At 33.8% G+C, this 24,943-nt stretch overlaps 1 protein-coding gene across 3 annotated transcripts; it reads left to right on the top strand.

Moving 5' to 3' along the window:
* Positions 1-376: 376 nt before the first annotated feature.
* Positions 377-24,411, top strand: LOC129914069 (colorectal mutant cancer protein). Of its 3 annotated transcripts, XM_055993119.1 has the most exons (10): positions 377-759; positions 834-1,267; positions 13,511-13,781; positions 19,728-19,879; positions 19,943-20,348; positions 20,412-20,539; positions 20,608-20,915; positions 23,288-23,425; positions 23,488-24,084; positions 24,148-24,411. In XM_055993119.1, the coding sequence occupies exons 2-10, from the start codon at positions 920-922 to the stop codon at positions 24,293-24,295; spliced, it is 2,496 nt and encodes an 831-aa protein (XP_055849094.1). In that variant the 5' UTR covers positions 377-759; positions 834-919; the 3' UTR covers positions 24,296-24,411. The 3 variants fall into 3 exon arrangements, with proteins under 3 accessions (XP_055849094.1, XP_055849093.1, XP_055849095.1); XM_055993118.1 differs by having other exon boundaries at positions 377-1,267; XM_055993120.1 differs by lacking the exons at positions 377-759; positions 834-1,267 and adding an exon at positions 12,806-13,398.
* The last annotated feature ends 532 nt before the right edge of the window (positions 24,412-24,943 follow it).

Below are 24,943 nucleotides of genomic sequence, written 5' to 3' on the forward strand. Positions count from 1 at the left end.
AGACTGCGTTTTTTTGTCCAGTTAAGACCGGTTGCATAATAAAAAACACACCTAATAGTAGATGTTTTGGTTAATCTAGTACTATCATCTACTCATGCTCTTCTTCCCGAGTAGATACGATTTATATTGAATTCGTTGAAAGTACATTCCATTGAAAATCGCTAGTAAACTACTCCTCCCAAAGGAACAGGACTTATGAAAATTAATTGATTTTTTTTTAAGTCAAATTATGTTGTGTTGGCAGTTCCTTTTTTTTTATTAAAACTCAGCAAATTTACCATGCTCTGTATTTCAATTCTTCACCACAGATGGCGCCCAAAACACTTTGAAGAATAAATCAAAATGACAAGAACAACAACAAATATCAACCATATTTATTGTCAGACAGCCAAATAAATCCTAATTTAGCGCCGTGATAATTTTTTTTCTAATTTTATTATAAATTTTCTCCAATTTCCTTTATAATTTTCCAACTAAATTATGTGAAACGAAATCAATGAATTACTAAAGAATGTGAAAATCGAAACATTAGTTTCCAATTCACACAGGAAACTCACAAACATACATGATTTTCTAGGGCGTAGGTACTCCGCGAGACGCGAGACAAGTACAACAAAAAAAAAATATATAATTTTCTCAGCAGCCATGAAAATGTAAACATTTCTGTCGGTATCATTCTACTACTTTTTATGTGTCCTCTTGATACTTCGAATTGATTTCGATTATTTGCTGATTCAAAATAAGTCGATTAAAATAAAAGTAATTATGCGGACTTAAGTCTTTTTCCAATGAAAAAATGCCTTTTTTTGGCCAAATATTGAATAAATTCACAGACAGTCGTTGGTGAAATTTATCAAGACTTATCGAATCGAACAGTGGGTGGGTGTACAAGAAGAACGGGGGAAAAAAAAGAAATATCATGGAAATGTGTGGGAATGTTGGACCCGTCGTCGGCGGGGGTAACGGTAACGGTGTCGGTGTGGTGGGAAGTGGCAATGCAAAAGTTACCACCACTCAATCCAAGTGCATGGTCATAAGCAATTTAAACAGTGGCGAACACAATCAAGAGGTTTTCAAAAATTTCAAAGATCATGGTTATATTTTTGGAAGTACCTCACCTCGAGGAATGTCTACCTCGGATTATATTGGTGGTGGAGGGTGTGTTGGTGCTGCCGACACAAGAGGAGGAGGTGGGTTTCTTCAAAAGGACAACAATGAAAGTGACAACAATATCAGCTCTTGTTCAACTTTAGACATTGTCAATAAGGTAAGGAAAAAATGAAATGTTTTTTTTTTATACCTCCTCTTTTATTACTTGTGCTCTTCCCTTTCCTTTACAATAAAGAGTGTGCACACCTAAACTCGCTACTCTTTTGCTGTTGGAGTGTGAATATTTACTTTTTTTTTTTTGTTTCATTGTGAACCATATCGAAAGTGTCATCTTCATCAGGCTCAAATAACAAAACGAATGAATACCATGTCTTTAAAAAACCATACAGAAAGGCTTAATATTGAAACAGTTTACAAAACATACCCTAATAACCAATAGGGAAGTTTTCATTATGTAATTCCATTTTGATAGATCAAGACCTCACACTAAGGTTTAAAGTACTGATTCTGGTATACCACAAGGCAGCGATTTAGGCACTGCACTTTTTATTTAATTTATTAATGTCTTATAGTCACCAAACAATATTTGAATTTAACTTTATTTAGCTTAAAAGCCATTTAGTTTAGATTGTTACATTTTTTACCTTAACTTAAATTAATATCACAGTTATTATGACAACAAGATTACGAGATCTCGAGGTATTTGACTAAGAATACGACTGAATCAGCAACAATCAAAATTCTAGAGTTAAATCTTACAAAACAGAAAAATAATTTGACAATAGTGGATTTTATTGCGAATATGAGTTGATTCTAACCGCTGCGCCCTTTTTGATGATGGTTCGCACTAAAATAAAAAAAGGCTCTAACATGCATTTAAAATTAAAGAAGGCATATAAAATCTTTAGCGCAAATTTTCAAACATTTAAACCCTACTCTAAATCTACTTTAAAACGGAGGTCAGATCTAAAAAACAAAATTTAAACGTGAGGCAACACGAGAAAGAAGCGATCGTGGAAATAGAGGGATGCTATAACAGGAATGAAGTTCATAAGTTTTACCAGAAGGTAAAAAGAACATCTCAGGGGTATAAACCTAGAACTGAAGCCTGTAAAGACCAACAGGGAAACATCGTAGTAGAGACGCAAGCGATGCTGAGAATTTTAAAGATCACTTCTGCAATCTCTACAATGGCGATGACGAAGCCAACCCCGCCCAAAGACAGATTGCACCATTCAATATCGACGATGAAGGCCAACATTTCCGTCCCCCCGACCTGGAAGAAGTGAAGGCAGTCATATCCAAGCTTAAGTCAAACAAAGCCGCTGGAGCTGACGGCCTTGCTGCCGAACTATTTAAAGCAGCAGGAGATGACCTGGTTAGGAGTATGCACCAGCTCATCTGCCGAATATGGTCGGAGGAAAGCATGCCCACAGAATGGAATCTCAGCATCGTGTGCCCGATCCTTAAGAAAGGAGACCCTCTAACCTGCGCCAACTACAGAGGAATCAGCCTCCTTAACATCGCATATAAGATCCTCTCTGCCGTACTATGTGAACGTCTGAAGCCGTTCGTCAACAACCTGATAGGTCCTTATCAGTGTGGCCTTAGACCAGGAAAGTCCACCATCGATCAAATATTCACATTACGGCAGATCTTGGAAAAAACCCAGGAACAACAAATCGATACCCACCACCTGTTCATCGATTTTAAAGCCGCGTATGACAGTATATACAGAGATGAATTGTATAGAGCTATGTCTAGTTTTGGCATCCCTGCAAAGCTCGTCCGGCTGTGCAGGATGACGATGGAGAATGCACGCTGCTCCGTCAGAGTCGGTAAAGACCTAGCCGAAGCATTTGATGTCGAAAAAGGTTTTAGACAAGGCGACGTACATAAACAAAAAATACCAAGACTGGAAACTCGGCGGTCAACTGACGTTTGCCTACAAGCTGCGAGGTATGGTGAATGTCGTGAACCTATCGTTGTGTTCGTGTCCGCTGTGTGGTGAATGTCGTGAATCTATAAATGTGTGCGTGTTAACGTCATTTACCAACGTGGTGGCTTTCACATATATTCACAGACAGCACTGTACACAAAAGGGTTTTGCGGGGAAAGACGTACGAAATTTTCCAGTCTTGGTATTTTTTGTTTATGGCGACGTACTGTCATGCAATTTTTTTAACATCGTTCTTGAAAGAATTATACAGAACTCAAACGTCAACACCAGAGGCACAATCTTTCAAAAGTCCGTTCAGCTGCTTGCATATGCCGACGATATTGACATAATCGGAAGAACTCAGCGTGATGTCAATGGCGCTTTTCTAAGCATTGAAACGGAAGCGGCAAAAATGGGTTTAAGGGTCAATAAGGGCAAAACCAAATATTTGCTGTCGTCAAAAAAGGACACACAACACCGACGCATTGGACAAAACGTCACCATCGACAGCCATAACTTCGAGGTAGTAAAGGACTTCGTCTACCTAGGCTCCGCTATAAACACGGACAACAATATCAGCGCTGAGATCAAACGGAGAATTACTCTTGCCAACCGCTGCTACTTTGGTTTGAGCAACTAAGGTGTCCCTATACAAGACCCTTATCATCCCAGTCCTGCTATGTGGTGTAGAAGCATGGACTTTAACGAAGGCGGATGAAAACATCTTGGATTGTTTCGAGAGAAAAGTTCTTCGTGCGATTTTTGGTCCCGTGTGTATTGATGGTGATTGGAGAAGAAGGTATAACAACAAGCTTTACGGGTTGTACAAGGACGCTAACTTAGCCAAGAGAGTGAAGGTGCAGCGCCTGAGATGGCTAGTTCACGTGGAGCGCATGGACAACAATGCTCCGGCCCGGAAAGTTTTCGACTCCAACCCAGAGGTACGGCGCAGTAGAGGAAGACCTCGTCTGAGGTGGCGCAACCAAGTGGAAGGGGACCTCAATCAACTTGGCGTGCGCAACTGGAAGCAGCGAGCTAAGGATAGAGCTGGCTGGCGAAGCTTGTTGGTTGAGGCCCAAATCCACAGCGGATTGTAGCCGCCTTACGGCGCTGGTCACCCTAAGTAAGTAAGTAAGTGTCGTACTCAACCTATTCTATTTTCACAATTTTATATTGAGGCCTCTTTTTATTTAATCAAAATCCTCTTTTTTTGGCCTCTTGGAAAATCTACGAAGGTAGCCCTGATTAGAAGAGCATTTAAAGTGTTTAAAAATGTACTCTAACTAGAGTAGGATTTATTGCTTAAACGAGTGCTGACTGAAAATGTACGCCTTTGTATTTTTCTATTCTTAGTCGTTTAGGCCTAGTACGCAGCTGAAGTGGAATTTTCCATAAAAAAAAGCACAACGAAATCTTGAACGAAATTTAATTTTTAAAGAGAACAAATACTCCTCTGTTTAAAACTGTAAAATTTGAAATTTACCAAAGAATGACTGATTAAAAAATCGTTGAACCCTGAAAAGACTGAAAAACACGGTTGAAGATATCTTGAAATCTTCAGGGTGTGTGAAAATTTCAAGTGTCATCAAATTTATGATATAATAAATCAATATAATATACATACATAGGTAATTAATAAGTTTTTGATTTTGTAACACAGTGTAATGAAGAAAAGCAACTTTAATAAATTATATAATGTTACCTAGAAAAAAACCTTACTAGATTGATTTTTGTTCCAGGACACGAAAAAGAAAAGTTCAACACATTTAATTGTTGCTTTCTGACCCTAAAATGCGCTTGAAAAACGCATCTTTAAGTGCATTTTTGACTAAATGAATACATTAAAAATTGCAAAAACCAAAAAAATTTGAGGTTTTAATCAAAACCAACATTACAATGATGGTGGAGTCTGAAAAAGTGGGTCCGCCATTCCGTCTGTGCGTCTGTACGTCTGTGTGGTTGTGCGTCCATCTTACACATTTCCAGAGCCTAAACGGGTGGACGAATTTTCTTCAAATTTGGTACAGCTGATTTTTATGGAACTCTTACGGCCAATTTCTTCACATAAGTCCTAAGTCAGCTTAGTACCCGGTCTAGCTAGACCAGGTACTAGCTCTGGTACTCGGTCCTAACGAAAAGTTAGTACCTGAGTCTTTCTTCACATTTATAGGACCTGATCTAATTTCACAACGAGGTCCTAAGAATTAATACGTATAAAACTGGTCTAACTGTCATTTTGAGAATTTATTGAAGTTTGAAATATTTTATTTTTACATTTGATCAAATTTAACAAATAAAAAATTTAATAAAAATAGAAAACAAGAAGCAAATAATTAAAATAAATATTGGAAAAATGTTATGAAGATTAAAAGCGCTACAAGCAATCAAAATTCATACATTTTATGAAGAAAAAAAAGTCAAGAATGAAGACAAGAATAAGAATGCAGAATCAATCAGCCAGAAATGGCGAGGAATTATTCAATAATATGAATGCAGCCACGAAAGCCTGCCAAAAAGGCAGAAGGACCACCATAAACCATAATAAACGAAAAAAAAATATTTTTTATTGATTTATGTTCATTGTGCTAATAAAAGAAAAGCTTTTAAAAACGCAGTATTTAGTGATTTGGTATTATTATGTATGTTTTCATTCCATAATTGACCTCCATCGGAGTTAAAATTTCCGATTTTATAGTACGAAAATTCCCACAGATATTTTAATTTGTGATACGGTCCTCAAAATTATCCGAGCCCGAGGTGATGTTTATTCATTGGTTGTACAGCCTCGTTGTCAAAAGCAAGTGTCTTGCAATTCGCCTCTACTGCAAGGCTTGTACATATCATAAGCACAATTTAAAAATACACCCGAAATCTTCTGTGGGCTTTGTCCAAAAGTCCAATTCTCGTGTTTTTTGGTAAATTAAAAAAAACTTTCAAAATCAAAATGGGGGGGGGGGGGGGGTCAATGGTGTGGTGGATGTAGTGTTTCACTGCTAACCTGGGAGGTGTGGGTTCGAGCCCCACCTCAGGCATCATTTTTTTATTTACCCCCCAGCTTGGACGCCACCCGTGGGATTATATGAGATAATAATCATCGTATTCTAAATTCATTGCCAACAGAAATTCTTTCCTATCTTTCTATTCCTTCTAACTAGTGCCGTACAATATGCATCACTAAAAACGCACTTATCAATCGATACAACACCCAAGTAATTAAAAAAATTCTGTAATATGGACAACAGGTCATTTAAATTTTCAAATGGAATTAAAATTCACAAAGTCCACTAAATTTAAACAAAAAATAATGAAAATTATTCTTTTTTTACGGTTTTTCTTCTTTATTAAACTGCAATATCACATGAAAATATGAAATTCATTTATTTGATTCAAGTACTAAACGCTAGACTACCGATTTTGAGGTCCTAACTTCTACCGAGTCCTAACTAATACTCGGTACCAATTTGACAGTACTAGGGCTTAGTACTTTTGTGAAGAAATCACTTGGTACCGATTTGAGTACTAATGATTGGTATAATAACCAGGTCCTAGCTGATTTTGAGGAGCTAGCTAGTACCGAGTCCTAACTAGTACTCGGTCCTAAATTGACAGTTCTAAGGCTTAGTACCTGAGTCAAGAAATGAGTTGGTACCGATTTGAGTACTAACTTTAGGACTAGGACCGGTACTAGCGCTAGGACTCTGTGAAGAAATCGGCCGTTAAAGTTTTTTTTTTTGTTTTTTTTATATCTCGCTTAGAAAGTGTACCTCCCATACAAATTTTTCAATTTAAACCAAACATCTCGAAAACGACTAAAGATTTTGATTAAACTTGCAGACGTTATATTCAAAGTGATTGCAATAAAATTGCATTATTTTTTCCAAAAAAGTCAAATAAATTTTTTTTCTTCATTTAACAAAATATTGCCCTTGCTCTATAGGGCAAGTATTGGTTTCGTGTCAAAAAAAAATTTCGAGGTTTTAATCAAAACTAACATTACGATAGTCGAGAAGTCCAAAAAAGTGGGTTTCATCATGACGTCCGTCGGTCTGTGCGTCCGTGCGTCCATCTGTACAAGTAGCTGCAGCCCAAACGGCTCGACAGATTTTCATGAAATTTGGTACAGATAGTTTTTTCGTAATTTCCAAGGTTGTTTTTTTTTTTTTGTTTTTTAATATCTCGCCTAGAACGTATACCTCCCATACAAACTTTTGGAGGTATTGCAATTTTTTCGAAAACGGCTCTAACGATTTTGATTAAATTTGACACAAGTAATGCTGTACGTATATCTAATATAACTGCGTTTTTAGTTTTTCTCAAAAAATACGAATAGTGGAAATATGACATTTTCTTTGTCGGCTCTTCCCGTCTATCGTTAATGAGTTATTCCAATTTTCTCGAAAACGGCTTTGACGATTTCGATTAAATTTGGTGTTCGTTATAGTCTTAGTGATTCTAACAAAACCGCGTTTTTAGTTTTTCAAAAAAAAATTCGGAGAACGGAAATATGGCGTTACCGTTTTGTGCCAAATTGATATATTACTTGCGATATATGTACTATAGGTACGGTGACCATATTTCTGGAAGCAAAACCCGGGACAGATAAAAAATTCGTTGGATCGTTTTGAAAATATTGATTTTTCAAAAAAAATTAAGGCCCATTTGCTCATACTAGTCATAAATTCTTATCTTAGCTAGGTCGAACATAACTCTTGTGTTTTACTTAGTTTATTCTAAGTTGCTAAAAAATATTTATGTTTAACCTAGCAATGATTTACTTTCATGATATAAATCGCTGAGAACTTCAAATTCAAAAGTCAAATCAATAGAAACGTCAAATAATTTAAATAGATTTTGAGCAATTTAGCAATTAATATACAACAATATCGTTAAATTTTCAAGTTTGTGTCTTTATCTTGCGGAATAAAAGTGTAAAAAAGTATATTTGAGCCAAAAATAAGTGTTAATTGGTTAAACAAAAATTATTCGTGTGTGTGTGTAAATGTGCTGGTGTGTCAAAATTAGTCAATGAAATATGACAGCAAAATAGTGCCTCATACAAAAAACTGTGGTGTAAATTGTACCATCTGTGGATGGTTTAAGTTAATGAATGTAAGTTTATTTTTATTAAATTGATAATAATTCATGTCCTTTGTACTACCGACATCAATTTTTGAGCGACATTCTTGCTTTTTTCATAAAATAAAAGTGCCTAGGTAGAACATAACAGCTTAAGTTCTACTATTTCTTCCCCCTAAGTTATGTTAAACTTAGAGGAATTTATGACACAGTTTGAAGTTCGTGCAAACCGTAATGTAGAACCTAAGGGTTTATGTTTCACATAAATATTTAAGACTCGTTTCAGCAAATGGGCCTAAATTTTTTTAAATGAGTTTTCATAATTTTTCCTTATTTTGATATCAAGATTTAATAAACGATTTTATGGGAGCGTTTTTGTTGCAATCATTTAAGTCGTTTACGAAATCAGAAATCAAGAAAATGGTTTTCTAATAATGTCTGTTAACCCTTTCGTACCCAGCGTTACTCTCATGTAACATTTTTTTAAAAATTCGTAAAAAATATTAAATTAAACAATTTTTTAGGTTACGATGGCTTAATTGAAAGATAATAATGCCTAGTTACTGGATTATTACAAAAAGTTAGTCAAATATCATACCTTTATTTTTTTTTTAATAGAGAAAAGGACTGAAATTCACATTTTTTTTTATATATGTCATAATTTTGAAAAAAAAAAAGATATAAAAAATGTTAATGCAGAAAGTGTTTTGTTTTTTTTGAAGAAGAAGTAGCATACATTATAGTTTCATAAAAAGTTATTTTCTCAGTTCTCCGACTTTTTTTGGTGGTCATAGGCAGTGCATGTTACTTACATGTAACATGAGAAAAACACATTAGTTTTGCTATTTATTATTTTGGAAAATAACTTTTTGCTATTCATATTTCTTAGTTGTGACGTTTTTGACCCGATAATACCGAAAAAACATTTTTTAATATTGATTTTCATAGCTTGGGTTCGAAAGGGTTAATAACTTCTTAAAATATATTTTTTTAATCAAAATCGGAGGAGCTGTTTTTTAACATTTTATTTTAAATGATTTTGAAATTGTATGATCTTTTACACAACTTTTAACATATCCTTAAAAGTTTTGAAACTTATCTTGGTTTTTTTAATCTTTCATATGTTGTTCTTTATTCGAAAACATTTTACCTGGTGTAGCAACCTGACAAACAGAAGCTGGAACTAAATTTGACGAACATTTAAAAAAAACTAAGCCTAGTCTAGAGGCGAAACGAAAATATTCATACAAAACCAGCACACAATTTTGCTTTACGTTGCACAATACGCAGCTTAGGTAACGAAACTCTTACCTGTGCTAGAATATATGGAGATTTTTCAATCATTTGTCACTCCCATTTATTTGTCTAGGCAATTTTTCTGGCAGCAAAAGTTTTTTGATTTTGGAGACTTAGAAACATTTTCGGTTTGCTTCAGCAGCGTACTACGCTTAATGCTTTATCCGAAAAATTAGAAAAATTTAAATTTCCAGCCACTGTTTTCTTGTTTTCCGTACAAAGTATTTAAAATATTGAATACAAAAATCAGAGAATGTCCAAATACGGGACAATCACGGGACAAATTACAAAATACGGGACACTTATACGTCCCGGGTTTCTTAAATAAAAACTCGGGACAAGCTGTAGAAATACGGGACAGTCCCGGGTAAAACGGGACGGATGGTCACCGTAACTATAGGGCAAGTTTAGGATTCGTAAAAAAAATTGAACTCGAGATAACAATTTTACATGACATTACGATGATGGAGAATGTCAAAAAAGTGGGTCCGGCAATTCTGTCTGTCTGTCTGTCTGTCCGTCTGTCTCTATCTGGAGCTGCAGCCTAAACGAGTGAAGTGATTTTCTTCAAACTTGGTAGTTAGAAGTTTTTGGTGATTCCCTAGAGGGGAAATTGAAATTTTTTTTTTATGACCAAAACTAACGGTACCTGCCATATAACGGAAATAGAAAAGTTAATTTTTTTCAAAAACGGCTCTAACGATTTTGATTAAAATTTTTGTGTGTAATACTACACATAAGGGCCAACTTTTTAAATAAAAAAAATATTTTTTGTACCGTTATTAACGGTACCTGTCATAGAACGGTTTTTTTCGTTTCTGAATATCTCGTACAAAATTAACCCGATTTAAATGAAAATTTTTATACAAAAGTGTGTAGGTAAAGATAATATTAAAATTTTAGAAAATTTTCAAAAAACGCATTTTTGGTTTTTTAAAAAATATTTCAAAATTTTTTTTTTGAAAAATCAATTTTTTAAAAACGGATCAATGAAAAATTTTGAAATTTAGTTTTTATGTGTAAAATAATTATTTCTTCAAAATGGCATACCAACTTTTTTTTTGAAAAATGTTAAAAAAATTTTATATATAAAAAATTATTTTTTTAAAAAACGGCTCCTACAATTTTCAAAATTTTTTTTCTAAAAATATCTTTTTATACGAGAAATAAAATGGCATATTTGTTTTTTTTTTTTTAAGATATTTTAAAACGGAGTTTTATTAATTATAAAAACAGATTTAATTTTTTTATACTACTTATGAAATTTCTTCAAAATATCGAATTTTAAATTTCTTGAATAAAAAGCTTTAACATTATAGTTACTTTAAGCATAAGAGCAAGTACGTGCGACCCCAGTCGTGCAATTTATTTTTTAGTTACTATTGTATATTTCATCAAAGACTAATCCAATTTTATTCAAAATTTGCAGTCAGATATTTCTTGTCATTTTGAAGTGTTAAAAAAAAAATTTTTGAAATGGAATTTTTTTTTACTTTTATTTTTTTTTTTTGTTGAAAATTTAACGAAAATCTTTAATTTCCAATAGTAATTTAAGATATAGATACTTTGAACTACAAGAGCAAGTACGTGCGGCCCCAGTCGTGCATTTTATTTTTTTTAGTTTATATAGAGACAGCTCTTAAAATTTACAACATAAAAGTGCCTTGAACTGCAAGAGCAAGTACGTGCGACCCCAGTCGTGCACTTTATTTTTTACTAAGACCAAAGCTTGGGTTAATATATACATTAAAAAAAAAACTATTTCTTTAACGGCCAATTTCTTCACAAAAGTCCTAAGTCAGCTTAGTACCCGGTCTAGCTAGACCAGGTCCTAGCACTAGTACTCGGTCCTAAGGAAAAGTTAGGACCCGAGCATTTCTTCACATATATACAACCTGATCTAAATTTACAACGCAATCCTAAGATTTAATACGTATAAAAATGGTCTAACTGTCATTCTGACAATATTTTGATGTTTAAAATAATTAATTTTGATATTTGAAATAATTTATTTTCACATTTGAGGAAATTTAACAAAATAAAGAAAGACAAAATGTAGAAAATAATAAAAGGAAAAAAAATCTAAAAACAAATGTGGTCAAACGTAACAAGGGCCAACAAGCAAAACAAATTCGATTCATTTATCAAGAAATTTCACAGTCAAGAATTAATTCCTGAGTGCTGAATTGTGAGATCTGGGCAATGTAAACAATTCTGAAATACAGGTCACCAAAAACGAGGAAGGTTTCATACAAGTACTCGAGATTTAAACGGAACGCAGACCCATATTAAGTTAACGACACTTTCGGATACACATTTGTACCTACATAATGATTATAATGTACCAACCTACATAAAAAATTTATTTCAATAAAAAGAATAATTTAAAAGAACGCAGTCCTAATATTGTCTTTTTTTACTAAAATGCAACTCGCAATATTTTATCATGACTTATAGGCAAGTCCGAGGTATTAGCAAGAGTGTAAATGATTTCCAGGTCGAGAAATTTAAAGATCATCTTTCCTGACTTGGCTTTCACTTTTAGGTAGATCGAACTTTTTTTGGTACTTTTTCATCAAGAACTGTTCTCTTGCTCATTCTTCCCGTTCCGGCATTGCATTCGTCATTTCAAGTGTTTTGGGTAAATTTTAAAAAACCGTTCCAATCATTAAAATTAACAAAAGAAATTAATAAATCTGGCAGATTTCTCTTAAAAAGAATAAAATTCATTGCTTTTTTTCAAGTACAAACCGCTAGACTACCGATTTTGAGGTCCTAACAAATTACGAGTCCTAACTAATACTCGGTACCAATTTGACAGTACTAGGGCTTAGTACTTTTGTGAAGAAATAACTTGGTACCGATTTGAGTACTAACAATTGGTATAATAACCAGGTACTAGTCGATTTTGAGGATCTAGCTAGGACCAGGTCCTAACTAGTACTCGGTCCTAAACTGATAGTTTTAGGACTTAGTACTTGGGTGAAGAAATGAGTTGATACCGATTTGAGTACTAACTTTAGGACTAGGACCGGTATTAGCGTTAGGACTCTGTGAAGAAATTGGCCGTAACAGCAATACTTGGTTCGTCTAGAAACCTAACTAAATCTCAGTTAAAAAAATGACCAGTAAATATCTATGTAATCCTTAATATTTTTCGGACTTCAAATTGCAATAAAATTGTTTAATCTAAAGCTGAATAACAACTTCTCAAAACTCCAGCTGTTCTGACGGCTTACAAAATAAGTAGATAGGCATCCATCACTCCGCCGCGTTTTGGTTTAACTTCGTTAAAAATATTAATTTAAATTAAAATAAATCATTTAAGCTGTTTCTTATAATTTCCTTTTTATTATTTGAATCTACAGGTTTAATTTTTTCTTTGTTATCCTTTGCAATACTCGATGAAGAATTATTATAAACTCATTTAATCTACCCTAGAAAGATAGCCATCATACACACTCACCCATATTGATTCCCAACAATATAATTTTGCAAGGTTTTCCTCTACTGCGCAAGTATTCCAACCATATGACGTTGATGCATTCTCGACACACACATACACCACACACAAGGCAGAGCTCCGAGCAGTATAGAGTGATACACAGAAATTAAGGAAGAAGAAAAAAATCTCGAAAATAAGATTACATTATTCATTAAATTATAAAGAAAACCATGTCAGCACAAAATTTTATCATTAATTGTGTCCTGTGATTGCTCCCCATCGAATAACATCAGCCGGGCCATGGACGAATTGTGCCTGCTATGGTTTTTTCTTAATTGAATATAGTTCGGATAGACTTTGAGTTAGGGCACGTGTAATGTCGATTTCGCAATTACCCAAGAGTTTTAGTTGCTTGTGTTGTACAGAGTTTCAAAAGGAAAATAGTAGTGGCAATCGCTTGCAGAGGAGTGAATTACACCGAAGCTGGGAATACACCCTGATAACGCAACCACCTCAAATACGTCGTATTAATGTACGCGTATTTTTTCTTTTCCTTTAATGATGATGTTATTTTTCTCTTAATAGAAAATAGTTCTTATTGGTTTTGTTTTTGTTTTCTTTTCATGTGTGTGTGTATTCGATAGGTTGAGAACTTATCAATTCTGGAATTGGAAACACAACTTAAAGAACTGTCACAGAAGTTACAAAAATCAGAAAAGTGCCGTGATGATTATAAACGGAAATTGGACGAAGCCACCGAGGACAAGGAACGATGTTATCGACGATTGGAAGTGATAAGTGCCGCTCACGAGAGCCGCATCACAGAAATGCACTGTGTCATTGCAGAACTGAGTAAGAAACTAAGGGCAAAGCAGGAAAACACAATTATGGAAGAGAATGAGCCGGATGGCAGTGGTAAGTGCATTGTCATTGTTATTTTAAGTATTCTTTTTCTTATTTATAAGTTGTTGATTACAAAGCTATCTATAATATGCTTTGATTGAAGATGATAGCATAGGTAGGCCTTTTAATATCAAAGAGTATTTATATTCTGAATAACGAAATTAGTTTTGTTGGTATTTTATAAGAGACCTTTCAGTCAAATGAGTCATTCCTAATAATAAAAAGTCCGCATTATAAATCCTTTTACCCACATGTTTAATAATTCAGTTTATTGTCAACAAGAAGACCGATAAGAATCAATAACTTACAAAATTATGTTTATAATTACAGCCTTTATGCAAAGTTTATCGAAATAATATTTTACGGCTGAGTGTTGGTACCTACATCCAACTTATATCAGATAGAGGTGATAATTTTATGGAAACATGGTTGATTGATAGGTCAGGAATTCTACATTATAATGACAAGTTATCATATTCCTAAAGTATTCACAATGACCACTTTAAGCATTTCAACAAACCATCAGTTAATTCGGTCAAGTGTCGAGGTTCTGTTTTGAGAGCAAGCTTGAGCCAAGTGATGACCAGATGTATTTACTTCTTCGTTTCTTTCCTGGCAAAATTAATTTTAAAAATCTTCTCCCTATTTTCTTGAGAGTTTCGTTCTGATTGAGGTTTTCTTAGGTTGAAAACGATATCTTCTTAGATGAGAGATCTATGAAAGTAATACATTCGATTATTTTGCTCTGAAAAATGTTATTGCTTCTGGGTAGTATGAGCGTACTAGCTTCTGAAACTCACTTGGCCTGGCTAAAATCTCAAGAGTGTAACGCATTAAGTTTTACAATTGAATACAATTTTATTAAGTAAGTAAATGAAATAGAGGACTCTGATGATCGGAATGACAAATGCAACTTTGTGGTTGCACTTTCAAGTTCTTGTTGGTCAATGTTTACAACATAGCTGGGATGCACCGATTCTAGAAAGATTTATGCGTGGTTAAAAGGAGTTAAAAATTGAAATATGAAAAACTACTGAACAGAGAATAGAGAGTGCTGAAATGTACGCAAGAGAAAACGATTTATAACTGTAAAATATTCGCTTAAGCTTGATTTAACCAAAGAAAATGTAAAAAATGTCTTGTTTCAATAAGTGATAACAATAGAAGACATTAATTCATTTATTACAACATGGATAAAGAAAAATTAGAAAGAAAGAATGATAGAAGAAGAACGTTTTGTTTATGTTATCCTAGATCTTCATTATTTTTGCAGTAACCAACAATAACCATTTCGGCGCAAACTCCGCTCTTCTATCGCTCAGTGTTTGTATAGGAACATTAGGTTGTTTGTTCCAGTTCTATTAGAAAAGGGCCATGTCCTTCTCCGGGAGTTTATCAGTATTCGGTTTGAAAGTTGACAAAATGTTGCTTTTGATAAGTCCATGTCTCACATTTTCGTGCGACACCTTATAATTACCCAGAATCCAAGTCGCAAATTCTCGTTTTCGGCTTATGATACATATGGCACTATACATCGAAATCTGCTTAAAGCCGAAATCATAAAATAATTTTATCGAGTCACAATTTTAAGAACAGTTTAAAAGGCCTGTCAGCTTTTAATAAAATTCTTTTCAATTCAGTGTCAATTGTGACACTCACATTAGTAATTCGTTATGTATGCATATGCATTAGGGTGGTACTTAGGAAAAACAAATTGGGGACGCCCCTAAATTGGTTCAACATTTTTATTCCTAACCCTTCCTGACCCTCTATTCATTAAGAAGTTTTTGTTTTTTTTCAATTTTTCGATATTTCATCATTTGCTTTTAAAGGAAAAAAATTACAGTAGCATCGACAAACTATACCATAACTGGAAACTTTCGTACGTCTTAAGCCTTAACTACATTGGCTCAAAAAGTGAAAAAGTACAAAAGTGAAAATTTTCAAACGCATTTTTGTATAGTTTTTCGGGCTGGACAATTAAAACAAATGATGCAAAAAGCTTATTTTTGTTGGAAAAATGTTCTTGAATGCAGTGTGGTTCCACGTATTGCCAATAGAAATATATCCAGAATGAGTGAAAGAAAATCTTTTTACAAAAGAATAAGGATTTAATTTATTGAAGCAAAATTGAGTAATGAAAAATATTATAAATTTTATACAAATGAAAAACGAACTACAAACTAGATCAATTAAAATATAAAAATCAAAGTATTTAAACGTAAAGTGTAAATGTTAATTACAACACTCCTCCTCATTTACACAAACATATACCACATAGTTCTCTTAGCATTGTATGTCGTGTAGCCATCAGTGGTTTAGTTAGTAAATCAGCTACCATAGTTTCTGTAGGACAGTATTTGCAAATAACTATACCTTTTTTCACATAGTCTTTCACAAAATGAAATCGCGTATCGATGTGCTTAGTTCTGTTTGAAAATTTTTCTTCTTCAATTAATTTTAAACAGCTTTGATTGTCTTCGTATATTGTTGTTGGTTCTTCTTTTAATTCTTGAATTTCAATCAATATACGACGAATCCATGAAGCTTCTTTGCATGCTTCCGATAGAGCAATGAATTCAGCTTCTGTTGAAGAAAGTGCCACACAAGGTTGTTTTCGACATGCCCAACTTACAACTCCGCCGTTTAACTTGAATACATAACCAGTATTTGATTTTCGAGTTAATTTGTCTTCAGCCCAATTTGCATCAGCGTAACCATAAAAGTTTTTGTTTTCATCATATGTACTATTACAACAATTTTTTGGTCTAAATAACAATTTGTATACTCTTTTTCACAAAACAATTGCGCTAGACAGAAAAAAAATATTTTCACTTTTGTACTTTTTTAAAAAGTGGTGTATGTAGTAGACTGATTCAAAAAAAAATTTTTTTTCTTTTGTTCAAAGCATTGTTGAAAATATTGTTGGAAATGACGACAAAAAAAAACTGTAAAAGTTTCAGCCCTTAATGTTAACATTTAGTACCGCCGCATCGCAATTTTCTATTTCCCATACGATTTGTATGGGAAAGATTGTGTATTTGTGTTTAGAATGTTGTATCTTTTTAATGGTTCATCAAAAAGGCTTGACAAAATCATTTTCTTTTATAAAATTGTCTGCTCTTCAAAAAAGCTCCTATTAATTTTTTTGATTTACCCCCGCGTTTCGAAGTTATTCAACTTTAAAATATAAAAAGTAATTTTTTCTCATTTTTTTCCGATTTTTTGACGATATTGTTATGTTTTTTCAAAAAATTTGGCAAAATTTTCGAATATTTGTATTCTATGTTGTGTTTTGGTTTCACAGATCCTTTTATATAACTCTCAAACCCCTAAAACTATCATATTAGATTTCTTCAATAAATTCGAATTATTCATTTTTTCAACTAAAAATTATTTTAATTAATTTTTCGCGTCCGTTTTTTTTTAATTTCATAAATGCAATCTTGTAGAGCGTTCAATTTTATACAAGAAAATGATTAAATTTAGCCTTTTTGATGAACCATTAAAAAGATACAAAATTCTAAACACAAATACACAATCTTTCCCATACAAATCGTATGGGAAATAGAAAATTGCGATGCGGCGGTACTAAATGTTAACATTAAGGGCTGAAACTTTTACAGTATTTTTTTGTCGTCATTTCCAACAATATTTTCAACAATGCTTTGAACAAAATAAAAAAAAAATTTTTTTGAATCAGTCTAGTATGTAGTTAAGCCCATAAACAAAAAATACCAAGACTGGAAAATTTCGTACGTCTTTCCCCCCAAAACCCTTTTGTGTACATTGCTGTCTGTGAATATATGTGAAAGCCACCACGTTGGTAAATGACGTTAACACGCACACATTTATAGATTCACGACATTCACCACACATTTGACACGAACACAACGATAGGTTCACGACATTCACCACACCTCGCAGCTTGTAGGCAAACGTCAGTTGACCGCCGAGTTTCCAGTCTTGGTATTTTTTGTTTATGGTTAAGCCTTTAAACCCCAAAACCCTTATGTGTACAGTGTTGTCTGTGAATATATGTGAAAGCCACCACGTTGGTAAATGACGTTAACACGCACGCATTTATAGATTCACGAAATTCACCACACATCGAACACGAACACAACGATAGATTTACGACATTCACCACACCTCGCAGCTTGTAGGCAAACGTCATTAGACCGCTCAGTTTCCAGTCTTGGTATAGTTTGTTTATGGTTTATAGTCTTACCAAAAAAAACAGTACTTTTATACTTTCATACGGTATCTTACGTATGTATAATACTATCATGCCTATTATACCCATGAATGATCAAACATCCGCCATTTACCCAACACTGGACACATAATATCGCCCCTGCTCTAGTAACTTCTTATCAAAATAGAGCCAGGAAAAGTTAGAGATAAAAATATGAAAAAAATTGGGTATTTTTTAATCATTTTTTGGACTTGATAGGGGGTATCGCACTCAATTTTAGAAAAAGAGTAAAATAAGGACCACCCTAATATACCTATGTATAAGACGTTCAGAATAATAGTGGGTCAAGTCCACTTCTCTAAGCTGATGTTTTGAGGCCTTATGAAATGTAAAACAGAGGAGTGTATGTGAAAGTGGGTATGTGGTGTATGTGTGAATCTTGTGTAAAAACAAATTCAGAAAGTTGAATCTCGATCCGATTCTTTTGAGTCCGAAGGTGCAAATAGATCATGAAATCTTAAATTTTGGCTTTTCTCCCTCTTTTAGCAGTCAAATTCACAAATCTGACTCACAATTCTGGCATATGGAAGACCGCATAAGAGAATACGAAATCAAGGGGCACGGTAGTGCCCAGCCAAGTTCTTTAGCAACTTTGGCCCTACACCCTTATTTACAGGAAACAACTCAGGCCATTTTCGACCCCCCTCTAACTTCCACACCAAAGATGCTAGAAATTTCAAACTCGCTACATTTATTGAGCTTGTCAAAACCAAACTCCTCACAAAATTTCAGCCTTTTACGATGAGTAATTTCTGAGATATAGGGCTTCAAAAATCGCAAAAACCGTAACTGACTGACTGACTGACTGATTGACTGACTGACTGACTGACTGACTGACTCACTCACTCACTGACAGATCATCAAAATTATGGAGAACTTCCCGTTAACGTAGAAACTTGAAATTTTACACGGTGATAGGGCTTGTGGTGTATACAAAGGGAAAAATCAAAAATTTGAGATTTTCAATTCAGATAACTTTAAAAATCGGTAATTAAAAGAAAAATTGTCAAGTGAACAATCAAAATTTCATTGATACGAATTTGAACCCAAACTTTAGAACTTGGTACACTTTTACATCTCAGTACTTTTTGTGCCAGCATAATTTCAACATAGGATAACTTGGCTCTTTTTTTAACAGTAATGTTTTTGTTGTGATTACACTTAAATGAATGCTTTCCATATCGCCAGGCCTAGAAGTAAGAACATTTTGTAAACTTCTACTAATCGTCGGTCTCATAAGGAAACCTTGTAACTCCACTTTTTTTCGAAAATGACTTTTGAATGCCATTTTTCAGAAAATATATCAGCGGAGTTACCCAAAAAATTTGAAGTCATTCCGAAAACCCTAAATAGACTTAAATTCAAATTTTGTACAGCACTTTACTCCACAACTACTCTGTTATTTCTCTACTCTTTTGTCTCTCCTGTAAAATTTTGATTTTGGGAGTTACGAGGTTTCCTTATAAGGCCGACGTAATATCTACATTTGAAAAAAAAAAATTTAATTAAAAATTTATATAAAAAACAATAATTTTTATCATGGTTCGGCTTTAATAACCGCAAGTGTATATTAAAGCAATGTTGGGACTCAAAACACCGAAACATAGAAATTTAAATCGCCATTCTATTCCAAAAATTAACTGAATTCAAGATGCTTAGTTAGTCATTTTAACATACATAATTATTTTTTTATGTTATAGAAATCAGTTACCAAGAAGGCTCTGTATACAATTCTGAATTAAATCTCACCAATCCCGATGCTGAATGTCAAACGGATCCACTTGATGCCGAGTACTCCATAGATGAGGATCAAAAAATACTAAACGACACAGTAGCAAAGACTCAACTAGAAGTATGATCATTTTTCTTATATTTTCAATTCAATTGTGCATTAATATGTTTTATGTTTTCCTAGGATCTACAAGAAGAAGTTCTTCATTTAAAAGCCCAAATAGCATTGCTTCAATCACAAATTGCCAATCCTCCTCAAAGTAGTACTCTGGTCCATGGAGAACCAGAACTCGATGACAACCAAGATGGTTTTGTCTCCTACAACAATGAACATGACAAACCCGAAGAGGATAACTTTAAACGTCGAAGCATGAAGAAATTGAACACGAGTATCTATGATAACGAGTTTTATAAGACTGAAGACGATGAGAATGCCTATCATTCGAAGGAGATGCTTGCCGCAATTAATAATTTGCACTCAAAAGAAATGTACTTGGAATCGCTGGATGATCGAAATTTGTGTTTGGGGGGAAAGGGAGACAATGCCAATACAAAATATGTACCCAGTAATAATGCCTTTGTTGAAAGAGGTAAGATTTTTTGCGGTTGATGTTGTAATTTCATGTATAACTATGGATTTTGACTTCTTTCAGAAAAATACCAACGTCAAGTTAAGAATGCCAGCAGTGATGCTCCAATACCTAAAATGGCAGAACGAGTAAAGCTGCGCAAAACAAATGAAGATCACAATGTAACAGCAACTGACTTTATTAAAACTGGGGTAAGACTATTCTTTTTTAGCTACATTTAATCAATATTTAAATGAAAATTGTTTTTTTTTTTTTTTAGATAAACAACACTGAAATAGTTGAACATTTGGTATCGGATTTAATCCAAAGTAACAACATGATGGACAGTTTCATCGAAGCCTCGCAACTTGACACTGAATTTCAGAGACTGCAACGGAGAATAGAACATCTGAAAGTTAGAAACTCCGTTTTGGCATTGACCTTGGAAGAATGCAAGGAACACTGTGATCATCTTTATCTACTTTGTGGAAAATATGAGTCAAATGCAATAGCATTGCAATCAGCTGTAAATTGTAGTGATCGTGCCATTGAAGCCTATGATGTTATGTTGGCGCTACTTGAGAGCAAGTGAGTTAACATAAAGTCAATTATTCTGCTAATGCTTCAACGAATCGTTTTGATGTAGCTCTTTTATCCGCCATAGCTTAATCTATTCAGCGTCAGTGATTTTAATAGTTCATCTTTATTTAAACCGAGTTGAGCTATCATAAGTGACTTTGTAGTTGATAACGATCGAGTTAAAATTTTCGGGCTTTATCGAAGTTTTGTCAAAATGTGAAAATTTGATCGGGATCATATTTTACTACCTTATCACCACACTAATAATGTTTTTTTTTTAGCATTTTTAAATAGGGTTAGGAGCTGTTCTCTCATCATTTTTGTTTCTACTCTACAATATTGATTTAAAGAACTCGTGTCTGGAAGCCTCTTTAAAAATGCGGTCGCATAATTTTCTCATACATCCAATCTTTGCTGTGATTTTATAAGTAATCTCAATTGGACTTAAACTTCTAGGAGGTAGCCCCCGAAAAAAAAATTAAACTATCCCAACATGAATGATTTGGTAGATGATTCAAAGGCAATCTTGGTTCAGGTTAAATTGGCTGTCGGTCGGAAAGTACAAGAAAGATGCTGAACTATGTATTTCCTCTTCTTCTTTATCGATTAAAATTCAACAAACACTTTGAACGATTCAAGTTTATACATGGCCAAATTTTTGTAGTTGCCAGCAGGTATTAATCTGAGTCCATCTAGAATTTGTTTCAGTAGAAACTTACATGTAGCAAAATGTATTCCTATGATGTTCCATTGTAATACTCATGAAATATAACTTTAAACGTTTTCGTGGTTTTTAACACATTATGGAATTCACTACCGTACTTTGCATTCAGCGTAGTCACCGGGAAACTTCCAGCGAGATGTAAGATGCGATTTTGACTACGCAAGTTGTAGCGGGACCAAGGAGGTTCCATATTTTGTTGTGGTTCTGCAAATTTAGGAGCAAACCGTGTTCACTTGTTAATGGAAATTGGAAAGATTGTGACGAGTTTTGTAAGTTTTGTAAGAGATAGCTTTAAATTGCCGTTCCGACCCGATTCAAGTTTTTAGGTTGTTTTGTTTCAATCACTTCAAGAACCATGCGCGGTATATAGAAAGGCTTTTTGGCTAAAACCGTAACTTAATCGAATTTTAAGTGGTTTTTATCTGAATGCCCGAGTATATGCTCACAAATGACAGAATTCTCTCTTTTTTTTTTATTTGTTGCGCATCACTGCTCTTTGGGACTTACCGGAACACCTACACTTACCGTTATCTACATTCTGATTCCTACCACCATCCAGTAAATTTGAGATCAGTTGATTCCACACTTTTTCAGCGTGATCAAACTATTCGTGACAACGACCATATCAACACAGAACTATCGTTCTGCCCATAATCTCGGAAAGGCCCTAATTACATTTTTCTTACTTCTGAGTTATAGAGGGAAACACTAAATCTAATATCGCAATTTTCATATAAAAATGAAAAAAATCAAAAGTACATTTTGAATTTTCTGACTTATTTGAAGACCTAGGCTTAAAAAAATAAATGAGAATAAATCAGAGACAATGCCCTAACTCCAAATATGCAAACAAAATAAAAATCGAAAATTTTGTAGTTAGGGGCTTTACGAGATTATGGGCAGCGTTGTTGGACTTCCTCCTCTTCTAGATATTTGACAGTGTGGGATCTTGAGTGCTTTTGTAGAGACACTGGCAGGAAATTTATAATAGCCACCTGGTTGTCCGTGGTAAATAGATATCTGAAACTTATTTTTGAACACCATTTCAAGTGTGATGGAATCTAAGTAATCGTGTGGCCGATTTGATTACTGCTCCACAGTAGGTAGCTTTTAGACGAAGAGCTGAGGTTGCTATAGATATAGAGAAGTTTGACTTTAGCGCGCCGCTTATTCGCAACATTACAAACAAGCGGTTTAGGCTCTAGCTTCTGGTATATATATACAGACAGAATTGCATAGTTTACTGCTTATGACGTAAACACAGGTATCAAGTAAACTTTACCCCCTTTTAATTTTACGAAAAATATGCAATTTAAGGTAACCGGTGAGAATAAACTTTGCTACCTTTCACAAGTGAAAACACAAAAAGGATCGCAAAAAATTAATGGCTATAGCTGATTGAGTGATATTGCTCAAATTTAGTCGGGGAGCTTGGGACTATTTAGCAGTATTAACAGCTATTCCAATTTGTGGAAGCAAACCAGGAAATTTTTCCTGTCTTATTTTACCTTGAAGTCTTCAAGTCTGTTCATAACCTCTTAATAGACTCTTCATCATCTTCGATAGCCCACTCCAATTTTAATCAGTCCATGACCTCTTCTTATATTCCAATTGTAGTATTTCACCTGTTCATTATTCATTTATTTCTATTTTCTAGAATGGCTCTTTTGAAAGAAAGTTCTTCAGCAGCAGAGGACAGCAGAAGATCAGTGGAAGCTGTAGCAAGACATTTATTGGACCGCCTTGAGAGTGAGAAAAATCTGTCTGAAAACAGCTTAGGGCCGTGGCAAAATACGTAAGAACAACAATCAATTTAACTAAAGCCTTTCGAAATACTTTTTTTAAATCTCATTATAGATTTTGCATATCTGATAAACCGTTTGAGCCCTGGACACCAGATGACGATAACCGCCTTAGAAATCATGTTTCCAAATTGAAAGGCCGTCGATCGACGGTACAAAATACAATTGTCAACTTGGAATCACCATTTAGTACATTCTACGAAAAATCACGAATGGCTTTGGAAAGCAGCAAAGAAGTTAAACAAGAAAAAGGCACACAGCTGGATTTGGAAATGGCTGTTCTAATGCAGGAAATGCTTAATTTGCGTGAAGAAAATATCGGACTGAAACAGAAACGTGATGAAGCCGACCGGGATCGACAAACCGCCATGGAGAAGATTTGTGTTTTGCAAGAAGCCTTTCAGCAACTGCAAACTCAATTATCAGACTCTGATGCATTGTTTAATCTGCATGCAGCAGATAGATCATCTTTCTCTGAAGCTGATCATGCAGCTTTGACTGAACGTCAACTAGTGGAAGCCCTTACCCGTGAATCGGAACTTAAGATAAGAATTCAGTCACTGCTGGGCTCGGTCTCGGCCACACAAAAAACCTCCGATGAGAAGTACGAACAAGTACAAAATAACATAAAGGAATTGCAAAAAATGAACTTGTAAGTTTTTTTTTGTGGATTTTAAGTACATATTTTGAAAAGCATTTAACGTTTTTTTTTTAGAAATTTATCACACTCTTTGGAACAAACAAAGAGAAAATACCAACTGAAAATACGCAAATTGGAACAGAAAATCCTCGAAATGAGCATCGAATTGGGACACAACCAGCGAATGATCACACACGACAATGTTCCTGAGACGACCTTGTAGGCGCTGCCTTAACCCATATCCAAAGAACTATTTAAAAAAATATTCATAAATTGCTTTTTTTGTGTGTGTGTTTTCTTAACAAAAAAAACAAAACAAAAAAAAAACGAAAAAAAACAAGTTACATGCATTTTTAATGTGTTAAGTTCACTAATATGGCCTATAAAAAAATATTAATTAATAATAATAATAATCATGCGCATTGCAAAATGAATGAGTAATAATAAAATTGAGAATATAGAATACGCTTTTTTTCTATTACAAATAGAAAAAATAAATAAAAATAAATCACATCTTTAAAACAGCAAACAATTATTATATTATTGTATTTAACGAGTAAGTATATAGTAGTTATGTAAAGAAATGATTTTTTATTTTCTTGGCGCTAAGCTTTAGAAAATAAGAAAAAATTAAGATTCGTATATATTATTATATTAAACAGAAAAATAAAAGAAAAAAAATAAAAACAAATTTATTACTATATATTATTATTATTATTATTAACTATTAATTGCTTGTTAATCAATGTACAAAAAAAAAAACAAATATTAAACAATAAAGGTATTTATTATAGAAAAATATTTAATTTTTGTTTTTTTTTTGTGTGCCGGCAGCAGTACTGCCAGAATATTTTTGAGACAAGGAGCCGAT

Source organism: Episyrphus balteatus, chromosome 3 (genome assembly GCF_945859705.1).
Source record: "Episyrphus balteatus chromosome 3, idEpiBalt1.1, whole genome shotgun sequence".
Classification (NCBI taxonomy): domain Eukaryota; kingdom Metazoa; phylum Arthropoda; class Insecta; order Diptera; family Syrphidae; genus Episyrphus; species Episyrphus balteatus.